Source organism: Annulohypoxylon maeteangense (assembly GCF_022496945.1).
Source record: "Annulohypoxylon maeteangense strain CBS 123835 unplaced genomic scaffold GGS22scaffold_2, whole genome shotgun sequence".
NCBI classification, from domain to species: domain Eukaryota; kingdom Fungi; phylum Ascomycota; class Sordariomycetes; order Xylariales; family Hypoxylaceae; genus Annulohypoxylon; species Annulohypoxylon maeteangense.
Genome location: NW_025953249.1, coordinates 23,998 through 36,384, shown reverse-complemented (window position 1 = coordinate 36,384; position 12,387 = coordinate 23,998). Strand labels below are relative to the sequence as shown.

General features: G+C 49.9%; 5 protein-coding genes across 5 annotated transcripts; 4 read left to right on the top strand and 1 right to left on the bottom strand.

The window, feature by feature from the left end:
* Positions 1-10: 10 nt before the first annotated feature.
* On the top strand, positions 11-2,165 carry GGS22DRAFT_60492 (exonuclease V). Its single transcript, XM_047967527.1, has 2 exons — positions 11-696; positions 762-2,165. The coding sequence occupies exons 1-2, from the start codon at positions 261-263 to the stop codon at positions 2,057-2,059; spliced, it is 1,734 nt and encodes a 577-aa protein (XP_047822377.1). The 5' UTR covers positions 11-260; the 3' UTR covers positions 2,060-2,165.
* Positions 2,166-2,744: 579 nt separating this feature from the next.
* Positions 2,745-4,306, top strand: GGS22DRAFT_177450 (glycoside hydrolase family 30 protein; the record flags this gene model as incomplete). Its single annotated transcript, XM_047963513.1, has 2 exons — positions 2,745-3,379; positions 3,505-4,306. The coding sequence occupies 2 exons, from the start codon at positions 2,745-2,747 to the stop codon at positions 4,304-4,306; spliced, it is 1,437 nt and encodes a 478-aa protein (XP_047822376.1).
* A 743-nt stretch (positions 4,307-5,049) lies between these two features.
* GGS22DRAFT_151806 (glycosyltransferase family 90 protein) lies at positions 5,050-7,595 on the top strand. Its single transcript, XM_047959556.1, has one exon. The coding sequence runs from the start codon at positions 5,607-5,609 to the stop codon at positions 7,470-7,472; it is 1,866 nt and encodes a 621-aa protein (XP_047822375.1). The 5' UTR covers positions 5,050-5,606; the 3' UTR covers positions 7,473-7,595.
* A 643-nt stretch (positions 7,596-8,238) lies between these two features.
* On the top strand, positions 8,239-9,447 carry GGS22DRAFT_60462 (NAD(P)-binding protein). The gene is made up of 3 exons (XM_047967526.1): positions 8,239-8,449; positions 8,559-9,212; positions 9,284-9,447. The coding sequence occupies exons 1-3, from the start codon at positions 8,342-8,344 to the stop codon at positions 9,299-9,301; spliced, it is 780 nt and encodes a 259-aa protein (XP_047822374.1). The 5' UTR covers positions 8,239-8,341; the 3' UTR covers positions 9,302-9,447.
* GGS22DRAFT_60456 (heterokaryon incompatibility protein-domain-containing protein) lies at positions 9,430-11,719 on the bottom strand. Its single transcript, XM_047967525.1, has 2 exons — positions 11,386-11,719; positions 9,430-11,260 (listed from the first exon to the last, which is right to left on the bottom strand). Exons 1-2 carry the CDS (start codon positions 11,444-11,446, stop codon positions 9,594-9,596), a joined length of 1,728 nt encoding a protein of 575 aa, XP_047822373.1. The 5' UTR covers positions 11,447-11,719; the 3' UTR covers positions 9,430-9,593.
* Between the last annotated feature and the right edge of the window lie 668 nt (positions 11,720-12,387).

Here is a 12,387-nt window from a genome sequence, read left to right as displayed (position 1 = left end):
CACCAAAACATCCATCATCACCAAAATCACATCGTCATGCTTGATCAACCTGAACAATGGAGAAGTGCCTGGTCACGGAGATCATGACTCAACATATGACCCCTTCTAAGTTACAACTTCCTAGCTTCCTCCCTTTAGATCTAATCTGAGCCTTACCAAACCACCTTAGCTGATGTGCTGGATGTACTCTCTTTGCTGTACTATCACATACTTGACGTCTTCCATAACGCGATGACCTATCGCCTCTCTATATACTCAACATGGCTACCTCCGTTGCTCCCATGATGGGTGGGAACGGTCCAGATGAGAGCGACTACGGGTCCGACTTTTCAATAGGAGAAGAGGTTATCGTAAATCGACTTCTCGAAGATATTAGAAACAAGAGTGGCTCACCGAGTGAATCTACGAGTTCTTTTTCTAGTCCTACCCAATTCACTTTGCCTATAGATACGGATGCTAAAGCCTCCGGGACTCTATCTACCCTATTGCCACCTCCGAAATTGGAAAATTTACACTTTGGATCGGGTCAGCGTAACTACTCAACGGGCACTCTACCTAGGAAATCCAGCGCGTCCGCGAATAATCGTAGGCAATATAGCGACGAGTCGAATACCCGCTCAAATACAAATCATTCCAATGATGCAAATGCGAGCACTCCATTACATATCCCATCCGACGATGTCCTGTACCCAGATCGTGAGTTTGCGAAACGAAACTTATCTCCACCCATAAGACATGTCTAACTAACTAGCAGTGTTTAGTTAGCCATGCCCTATCAATTGTCAATCCTAATGTAGCTCCAAATATAGCTTCCAATATAGCTTCCAACGTATCTTCCAATATAGAGACCCCAATACCGGAAACTTCCAAGCGACCGAAAGATTCTTCGTCTCCACTGAAGCGCTTTCGCTCCTTTCCGAAGAGGCCGCTCACCGTTTCTGACTTGTCATCCGGTGCCTGGTGCGAGCTTCAATATTGGTATACACTCACTCGGCTGCCTGGAGGGAGGAAGACGCGAACGGCGGCGATGAAAGGGGGAACCCGTGTTCACCAGACGTTAGAGGATCAAGTTCATACGACAGTCCAAGTTAGCATAACTAACAAAGAGGAAGCGTTTGCGCTACGGCTATGGAATGTCATCCAAGGACTGCGCACGCTTCGGGATGCTGGTCTGACCAGAGAATTGGAAGTATGGGGGATCATCGAAGGTCAGATCGTCAATGGTATCATAGACGAAATCAGCCACGAAAGTCCAAATCCCATGTTCGAGCAAGAGCTCAGCCTCTCCCAATCATCCAGGGGCTTCGTCGACACAACCTCAAAGGAACAGTCGGCGATAACGGACTATCTCAAACCGCATCACAAAACATTTTACCTTACTGACGTCAAGACTCGCGCCTCAGAAAGGCTTCCTACCGGTGCAGCTCTCAGGCCGGCGAGGGTTCAGCTGTTCCTGTATCATCGTCTTCTGGGTGAGATGGCTTCTGGGACGGTAGATTTTAATGTTATATTGGACCGATACGGTCTGAGAGCCGAGGCATTGTTTTCGGACGCCTTCATGGCCCAGGTAGGCGATCTGCACGATGAAATATTCTACGACGCAGACTCTGAATTTGGCGGGGCGCCGTCGACTCCTCATTCCAATCGATCTGGGCAAGGGCCTCCGTCGTCAAGTCAGTCGTATCAAATGATGCCGCCCGCAGAATTGATTAGATATCGATCCATTGCGCAGATGCTCCCACTACTTCGGTCAGAGCTGCGGGAGACTTTCCCACGCGGCGCCGCTACTCTTGGCGAGCTTCTCGCCGTTCAATACCGCCACAGAGACGACGGTCGCATCATCGGGATCAACGCGTTTCCCAACGACCCCGAAGCGCTGAAAGGATATCTTCAACGAGACCTGCAATGGTGGCGCGGGGAGAGGGAGGCTGATGGCGTTTGCATCGAAGAGACTTATAAATGTCGATCATGCGAGTTCGCGGAGAGTTGTCAGTGGCGAAAGGATAAAGAAACTGCGATTCTACAGAAATCGAGAAAAGTTTTGCGCGCCAGCAGCTGATAGTAAAATTTACGCAGCTTCATTTTTCACTACTTACCTACCTCCTACCTACTATCCAGTAGCTGCCCACCTGAATAATTTATGATGAATGATACCTACCTACCTAGTGCTTACCTACGTACCTAGGTACCTACTTACCTCACTAAGTACGCGACAGCTCTACGATGAAACCGAGCCAATATTGGACGTATGGTACCTATTTAAATGAAATATGGGAGGCTTGGCTACCTATTCTTTGGGTTTCCTTAAGTACCTTTACCAGACTCGACGGCACGCTAAAGCCTTCCAAGGTTCCTTTCTGAAAGGAGGGGATCGTGGTGCTAAACATAGGTTTCGAGACTTGATATTGTTTCTATATAATACCAGGTCACAGATTTACCCGCCCCTTATAACCGATTGAGCCTTCAATTCGTGGAGAATTCTCGCACCAGCTATGATGCCTAGGTTCTCAAAATAGCATCCAGATTGCCTTGATCGGCAAAAGGCATCTTGGGGAAGTTCTAGATCTTAGGCAATATGAATCTTGTAGCAACCAAGGCCAGAAGAGTACGGATAAATCTTGTTAGTCTGGTCAATCAAAGATCAGAGTTCATAAGATGCTCAATATATCTACCTAGGATCCGTCAAGGTTCTAACTCGTCATGGTTGAAGGTCCAACTTACATACAACAGCAATTACAGATACAATGACACTCGTACTACTGATAGCGGCTGGAGTCTTTCTACCACTGACGGTCTTCGCAAGGAGCGCCAGCCTCGAAGGTCGGCAGTCGGGGACTGGGATTACAGTGAACCTCGACCAGAAGTACCAGACGATCGATGGTTTCGGTTGCTCGGAGGCTTTTCAGAGAGCCGTACAAATGTCTAAACTGACAGAGGCACAGCAACAGTATACCCTCGACCTTCTCTTTAGCACGACAAAAGGGGCTGGCATGTCCATCCTCCGTAACGGAATCGGCTCGTCGCCCGATATGAGCGCCGATCACATGGTCTCTATCCAACCCAAGAGCCCGGGAGGTCCATCGAGCACTCCGAATTACGTCTGGGATGGTTCGGACAACAAACAGCTATGGGTTTCTCAGGAGGCTGTCAAACGTGGGGTCAAGACGATATACGCCAACGCTTGGAGCGCACCCGGATACATGAAGACTAACGGAAACGACGCGAACGGCGGGACTCTGTGCGGGGTCGGCGGCGCTTCGTGTTCTAGCGGCGACTGGAAGCAAGCATATGCCGATTACCTCGTGCAGTATATCAAATACTACCAAGAGGCTAACGTGACGATAACACACCTAGGATTTGTCAACGAGCCAGATCTCACGTGAGTACAGTTACAGATAGCTACCTAGTACCTCAGATAGTAACTTTTAGTTAATTATGGCACGGCATACCTACTAGGGGTAGTTAGGTAAACTTAGTTCGCTGACACGACATTCACTGATTCAGGACGAGTTATGCATCAATGCGCTTTTCGGGCTCGCAAGCGGCGGACTTCATTAAAGTACTCCACCCCACTCTCGAAAAGGCCAACCTAAGCTCCGTCGGCATCAACTGCTGCGACCCGGAGGGCTGGGGAAGCCAGGCAAGTATGCTAGGCCAGCTAGGCTCAGTAGACAGCCTCATATCAACCATCACGGCGCATTCCTATACATCCTCTCCTGGGTCGCCTTTGAACACGCGCCACCGCGTCTGGCAGACAGAGGCCGCCGACCTAAACGGCCAGTGGCAAGGCGCATGGTATAGCAGCGGCGGTGCCGGGGACGGCATGACTTGGGCTAACAACATCTATACGGCTATCGTCAACGCGAACGCTTCCGGCTATCTCTACTGGATCGGTGCTCAGACGGGGGTGACCAATTCAAAACTCATCAGGATCGACGGCGACAACGTCACTCCCTCGAAAAGGTTATGGGCTTTTGGGCAGTGGAGCCGATTCGTCCGACCCGGCGCCGTTCGCGTAGGCGTGCAGGGAGCCCCGTCGGGTGTACGCACAGCCGCATTTCAGAATATCGACGGTTCCGTCGCCGTTCAGCTTATCAACAGCGGAGGGTCAGCAGCCAACGTCCAGGTAAAGGTCAGCGGAGGAAGTGGTTTCACCTCTAGCGCAGCAACCGCCTATGTCACAGATAATAATCATGATATAAGCGACTTGACCGTATCGTTGAGTGACGGCGCGGCTGCAGCTAGCGTGCCGGGAAGGGCTATGATTACGGTTCTATTGAAGCAAGAGGCGGCGCCGCCAGAGTAGAAAGATCTACGTTGACTTAGCTGTCGTAAAAGGAGCCCCCTTGCAGCATGATATAAGTGCTGTTGCCTAGGATTGAAGTCAACTGAAGATGTCAGATAGGCAGACTGTTACGGCAATCGAGAGTAATTATGTCTGATCTCATCCTTTTTTGGGTTGATGTGCTTACCGTGGAAATTTTGTATGACTACCAGGTGCCCACCTACCTACATACATAGTACATATTACACTAAGTACCTACCTACCTACCTACCTACCTAGGCAGGTGGGTAATCTCACCCAATTTCCAATTCATGTCGCAACTTTGGTGGCTAACCAGCATTTGTTGTTTTATGTTGATAGGTGCCCACCCACCTATATCAATGTGAGTCAGTGTTGGTTGGTAGATTTAAAGGTTACTAGGCACTGAATCAAATAACAAGTCATTGCCAAATAAAATCCTCGAAGTTGAGGTAAAAATAGCCTTCATCGAAATAGTTACACTACATGCGGCGGTGGATGACGGGATGATGCCAGGTGGAAAGACAGCTTATGTAATAAGGGGTCTTGGAGTTTTCCTCAGGGAGATCCCTGTCTCGTCATCCTGGTTCGGATTAGCGGGGGTGGAGCTGCAGATAGACGATGGAATGTAACTGGCTCAGTCGTTTGCGCTTAACAGTGCGGAGATGACGGCGGACCTCTTAGAAGAGATTAAGTAACATGGTTTAGATCCTTTACTATCGCCTGGTTCTAGAACTCTGTACCGAATACTTGATCAGCTCTCTCCTATCGGACCAGATCGTCGGTAATCTTGGGAACGTGCTTGTAACGAGTACAATTCTATCACTATTACACATCGAGGTCGAGGGGTGTAGCCAAGACACCAACGTTCCGCTCTATTGGAGCTGCTCGCAATCATCTACCCAAGCTGCCCAAGCCGAAGCGACATCGTTGCATCGATAAGCACCATGATAAATTGGCCCCAGTATGGAGTGGCGGGTTGCACCCATGGCTATGGTCCACGGTCCAAGGCCCATGTTTAAGGGCTGGCATCGATGATCGCGTCAACGGGGGACTTCTTTGTCTAAAATTTTGTACTTCTCATCCACCACCTTCAACTCTCACAGTGCGGTCTGTCCAGCTATCCGCCAATCTTCCTCTGCCCCTCCTCAGGCGTGCTAAGTTAATCTGCGTTCGCACAGTAGCTATCACCATGAGGTGTGCTAAATTTATGATTTAAAGAATCGGCCGAGGTAGAAGGGGGAAATCAGTTTCTTCAACCGATTCCGCTCCGCTCCGCTCCATCAGCAATAGCAACGACTCGATGTTGGCCGCCCGTAGCGCTCGCAACTGGCTGGAAAGCCTTCCCGACAGTCGCATATGCTCGCTGAGGTGGCAGTCCATACTTCGATATGCCGCCATCACCTTTATCGTCTCTGTAACTTTGTCGGGTGTCTTTTTATTTCGCCGCCCGGAGGGGTTCCTCCGCAATAACGGGTCGCACTATTTCGAATACTTCTGGAATCGGACATCGAACCATCCAATCGATAAACTCATCGGCGACGCGCATGCATTTCACGAGAACTTGCTTAGGCAGCGAAGTTTCGACATCCCTACAGCCGCCGCTCGGTATCGGGAACGGCGAGGCCGGCATCCTCCTCCGGGATTCGACGCCTGGTTTAAGTATGCGATAGAACACGACACAATCATCGTAGAGTCTTTCTTCGATCGGATATATGCCGACATCGCACCATTCTGGGGACTCGATCCCCAAGTCACGGCGGAGAGGGCTTCGTCGTGGGAGCACGTAGTCCGCGTACGGGGCGGCGTCGCTAACGGCACAGGCAACACCGAGCATAAAGTTCCGTGGCTGCAACTATGGACTGAGCTGGTGACCGAAGCGGCGCCGTGGCTGCCGGACGTGGACATGCCCATCAATTACATGGACGAGTCTCGACTGATCGTTCCTTGGGAAAACGTGAGCGATCTTGTAGGGAAAGAACAAAAAAGTCGGTCGGTCAAACCAATCGACGAGGTGATTACGAAATATAGCGGCCTTGCTAAGGTTGACGCTATCGACGGAGCCGAACCTTATCGTCCCAAGTGGCTCGGAGGGAATTACTGGAATCTGACACGGGTTGCCTGCGCCCCCGATTCCCCGTCCCGCGACGTCGCACCAATCGAAAACTTTGAGACGTTACCTGTCTTTCCGGACAATTGGAACCCCGAATATTCCTACAAAGGGTACGTCGTGAACTTTACTTCCGCGGCGGACCCATGCGTCCAGCCCCACCTCCGCGGCATGCACGGCACCTTCGCCGAGCCCCTTACCATGTCGACGAGTCAGGAGCTCATTCCGTTATTCGGCGGTTGCAAGTTGTCCGTAAACAACGAGATCCTCATTCCCGGCGCGATGTATCTGACCGACGACCCTTTCTATTCCGGAGGCGACACGCACGGTCCGGCGTGGAGACGGAAGATCGACGGTGTCGTATGGCGTGGTGTAGCGTCCGGCGGTCGCAACAAGAAGGAGAATTGGTCGCATTTCCAGCGTCACCGCCTTATCGAGATGTTGAACGGAACGACGGTAGCTGGGATGGAGGAGAACAGCTCTCGCGCGATGACTTTCGAGATGCCGCCCGTGAAGAAGTACGACTTTCCTAAAAGGCGGGAGGGAACCATCGGTAGCTGGCTGGAGCACTTCGCGAACGCGGGATTCGTGAATCTGCTCTGCTTCCCGGACGACTCCGACTGCGCCTACGTTAGGCCGTACTTTTCCGAGCTTCAGAGCATCCCTATGAAGGAACAGTACAAGTACAAGTTCATGCCCGATGTGGACGGAAATAGCTTTAGCGCTAGGTTTAGGGGATTCTTGTTGTCAACATCTCTGCCGTTAAAGGCCACGATCTACGCCGAATGGCACGATGATCGCTTGTTGCCTTGGCTTCATTTTGCTCCGATGGACAACACTTTCCAGGATTTATACGCCGTCCTGGATTACTTCACCCGAGATAAGAAGGGCGATAAGTCGGCACGTTTCATCGCCGAGGAAGGCAGGTCATGGGGCTCCAAGGTGCTCAGAAGGGAGGACATGCTGTTGTATGTCTGGAGGTTACTTCTCGAGTTTGCGCGAGTCTGTGACGAGAAACGGGACATGCTAGGATACATAGACGACCTGAGAATGGTATAATGGTATAATGAATGTATATAAGTAAATGTTTCCTTTTTGTTCTTATTTTTTTCGTACGAGAATTATACCCAATTTACGACGAGCATCCAGTATCGATTGATTTCGTCGCGTTTAGAATATGTATGTTGACGTCTTCACGTGTCGAAGGATCCACAGATGTCTTGAAGTTATCTAAGTTACGCGCGTACAGTCCTAGATGCACTGACCACGGAAAAACAGTTTCCATCAGCTCTACTTTCCAAGGTTGCTAATCTCCATCTTTGCCAATTGTTGGCACGTACGTTATGGAGTTTATTAGGTACCTATCTACCTAACCTAGTACATAAGTCTCCGACATACCTACCCAGATACCTACCTATATATCATAAATGATCGCGAGTCAAGTCGATTAATATTCGGTGGTACTCTGCTATTTAGGAGATATCGTCGATGGCCCGATGAGTTTTTGGTAGGGATCTAGTCGGGAATAATTCAGAATCATTTTACGCGAGCATCGTTAGATCTGAAGCGCGTATCTAGACGACGCAATGATGCAACTCAAGGGTTAACCCAAGGCTCTTAAACTAGATCGCCAGTGTTTTAAGAGACATTGATGGGTCCTAGCCATTTAAAGTTGATTGAAGATAGCTGCGACGTATAAATTATCGGACATAGGAATGCCATCGGCGTTTACAGGAACAAAGCCGAATCGGAGAATAGCAGCAACAATAGCGTTCCATACTAACATTCTACAACGGCATTCGACCTCAAGCACACGTTGATAAAAATATAAATATATAAAAAAGGTTGTCGTGATGCGATGAAGCTCTATGAAAATGGCTGAGCATCTCGAAAGTTAACAGAGGTGATTAAAATTGTGAAGAGTGAAGATGTCAGATTATAATTTCCCACTTTCGAACAAAGTTGCTCTGGTAACAGGATCTTCGAGGGGCATTGGAAAAGGCATCGCCTTGGAACTTGCTCGTCGTGGCGCTACGGTATGTCCCCATCAGATATTATTCGTGTCACTTTCGAATAGCAACCTACCTAGTACCTATCTAGGTACCTGGTAGCTACCTAATAGGTTCTCTAACATTTAATACCTAGGTAATCTTGACATACGTGTCGCAAGGCAGTGAGGTCCTTGCTAGAGAAGTCTGCCGAACGATCGAGGCTCTTCCCCATAAGCCTCGTTCCCACGCTATTCGAGTCGACCTGAGCACTCTCGATGGAGCTCGGTCACTCATAGGTGGTCTCCTAGAGTGGAGCGAAGGCAAGCTCAAAATCGACATACTTGTCAATAATGCAGGGATAGAAAAGGCGATGTCCCTGGCAGAAGTGACGATCGACGACTACAACGACGTGTACAATCTGAACATACGCGGGACGATACTATTGACTCAGGCAATCCTACCATACTTGAATAGCAATGGTCGCATCATTAATATAGGCTCGGTTGCTGCAAGAACCCCCTTCAAAAATTTCAGCTTGTACTGTTCTTCGAAAGCTGCACTTGAGGGATTGACCCGAGTTTGGGCTGCCGAGTTGGGTGGCAACGGAACTACAGTCAACTGTGTCGAGCCGGGACCAGTCCAGAGTGACATGCTCGACGACATCCCAAAGGATATCGTGAATCTTCAAAAGATCCTCACGCCTATCGGGAACAGGATAGGGACGGTCGACGAAGTATCAAACATAGTGGCTAGTCTTGCCAGTAAAGATGGCGCTTGGATTACTGGACAAACCATCAGTGCGAGCGGAGTAAGTCACTGTATTCCTTCTTCTATCGTTGCTTATGTTGTTTGCAATTACTAATTGCTATATCTTGAAAGGGGTTTTCGATGTACTAAGGTGGACTTAATCCCTATGGGATAGCCTAACCTACCTCCTAACCTACCTAGTAGGACCTAGGCAGGTAGGTAGGATCTGGTAGGCACCTAAGACTTTAAGTGCCCGCCAATGGATATTGGGAGCCAACTGAGTATTGTGTGATGGGTTTTGTATAGCGGCCCATGTCTTTAAACTACCGACCCACTTGATTCGGGCCTTAGAATAACAATATAGGCGTTAGAGGATAGCTGGAGATACCTACCGGATAGGTACCTACCACCTTGTAGACATGTTCGTCAGGAATAGTCTGCATTAGACTATAGTTAAACAAGAATGCACTCCATTTTCGAACCAGGCTTTACCTTCTTTACAATCATCCATGTTGGACGACCATGCTATTATGCCAATGCGACGAAAGGTCTGCTCTGCAGCTCCGCCAGTATCGTGAACGGGCTGAAGAGCAAGAGCTAGCTCTAGGCCGATGTCATCCCCTTTGGGATCGCACTTTGCCAGGAATAATGCTGTGGCGTTTCTCCTATGCCCACGATTATTATTCCGGGGGCCTTGTATGTATGAGCAGTCCGCAACTAACGAAGCTACCTTGGCAGTTGATTCTTGGTCATATACGTCATCGTACAAGTTCTGATTATGAGACCTAGAGTCCAAGATGCAATTCTTGATCCGGCCGTTGACCTTAAGCCGCCCGCCGCGGACTCTACCGAAAGAATCCGTTCCGGAGAGGTTGATTTCGACAGAACTAATCTGAAGGTCAGACCGCATCCTTCCTGGTTGGTCAAATCTGCTTTCGAATGAGACCCCGCAGCCGGAAGAAAGCCAAGACCAGGAGGGAATTGTCTTAAGATACTCTTGCCCGGCAGATTCTACGTACGAGCATAGGCGACGTTGCGGAAACTTCGGATCAAACCCATAGCGATGTTCAACATTCCACGAGAGACCGGCATGGATATCACGTAGCCAGATACCGGCCGCATAATTGTCGTTGAGACGCAGCGAGAACCGACTGGCCAGTCCCGACAAAGCTGGGAGCCTGTCCGAAACGTGCGTGAGCGAGCAGTCGGCAAATGTCTCGGCAACCTCCCGCCAGTATTGAAATATTTCGCCTTCAGTGTTTATGTCTTCCACCCTCCTGACTTGGGCGATCTCGGAAAGCATCATAGGCCCTAGAGTAAAAGGGTGGTGGCGGTCGTCGGCATAGCAAACTTGTTGACATTCCCATACCGTACGACTCTTGCGAAAGGAAAGCATGCGATTGGAAAGGAGCCTCTCCTGCAAAGCCCATCCTCGCGTTGATAGGTTGGTGCCCCAGTCATTGGCCATGGTGACACCGATAGATGGGATTTCAGTTGCACACTCTAACATAATCGGGGCGGTGATACCATCACACTCTAGCCCTGCCCGAACGTTGAGACTGATGATATCCGCATCTGCCGGAGGATAGTCGTGTAGGAAGCCTTGTGAGCTATTCGGTGCGTCCGATGCGGCGATCGTTACCGTCGCGTTGGAATATATGTCGGCCATGCGCGGACACTCGCGTTCCCAGTCCTCTCTCGAATCTTGCATGATGCATAGGGAGTCAATCCAAAGGAACTCGAAGCCGAAATACCGGGTGACTAACACGGCATGCTGGAAAGACGCAGGTAGATCCTGTAGTCGGATGCCTTTCCGGTGAGTTTCATAATTCATGCTCGTGGTGACTAGCGGCTTGACAGTGCCCCAGCAATGACTTAACGCGAGATAGGGGCCTCTGGCATCCCTTGATTCCGTCAAACTCACTGCAATAATCTCGGACGCGTCGGAGGTGATGCGAAGAAGCCTAGTCGGATAGGCGTCGTGAGATGGAGACAGTGTAACACAAAATTTATGGTTATCTCGACATTCTCGAAACCAGGATTTCGCAAGTTCTAGATCTGGGCGTCGCTGTTGCTGAACCATCCAGCTTATAGGAGATAGCGGGCTCCCTACGGGGAAATCGTTACTACTAGGTACATATACATAGGTAGGTAGTTACCTAGATATGCTACCTTGCATGCCACTCACATGGCAGAGAAGCATCTCACCCGCGACGGCAGGCTCACGTTCTTACCTTTTGGTGTCGCAACCCTGATCTTGCACGCTCTACTGGTCCCTTCCCACGACTCTCTCATCTAGGAAAGTCCATCGATCAGAGAAGTCTCCCCTTGCGGGGTATAGTCATCCACATCCCCATCGGTCGTGAAGACGAAACCTTTGCCAGTCCCATCCTCAGCTAGCAGCCATTCCTCTGCCGCGCTCTCCTCCCACGACACTCCCGCAGGCTTGTCGGCGGGGTACGTGGCAACGCAGCGAACAAGATTCCGACAGAGAAAGTTACATAGTTGGCAACCGTTTTCGGATGATTCTCGTAAGATGGCGAAGGACGAATGATGGTGGCTTAGCTTGGCATTGCATGCAACTGCGGTCCAGTTGAGAGAGGAAAACACTTGACAATGGTGACAGAGGTTCATTATTTCGTTAAGTGGAAGCGTCGGACGAGAGGATAGAGTTTATCGATAGAGATAGATCTATCAAATCCATAGTAGCTGCAGCTGCATCCGGCGAGTGTGGGCGGGATTGTCAGGTGATAGTCGACCGTGTCGGGCGCAACGAAACTTTCGCTTCCGTCCTTGCCGCTTCTATCCGGAAATCTTCTATTCCGTGTGCCAGTGCGGGGTATGGAGATTGCGTGGCTGACCTGGTCTCTAACGCCTTCAAGTCTTCGGTATCCTCTACTTTCGATGCGATTCCGAATTAAGAAGGATGTGATTTTGCTCGTGTGCGATGGAAATTCTAGTAGTCCTGGACTTTTGAATTGTGTCTGTACGCATAGTACTCGATATGCGCTTCGTAACCCTGTACCTAGATGGATCCGTTCGTTAATTATTCATAGTGAACCTGGCGCCTACCTAGGTAGACTAGGGTACTGTTTGTAGAGACGGCGGGGTTTCTGCCGTTTCGAGAGCGATATTCGGGTCATATCACCAGACTCCGCATTTTCGCTTTGCGCGGTAGCTACGCGGTTAGATAGGTAGGTACCTAGTAAATGTCTAGTAGCATTGGTTATGACTTC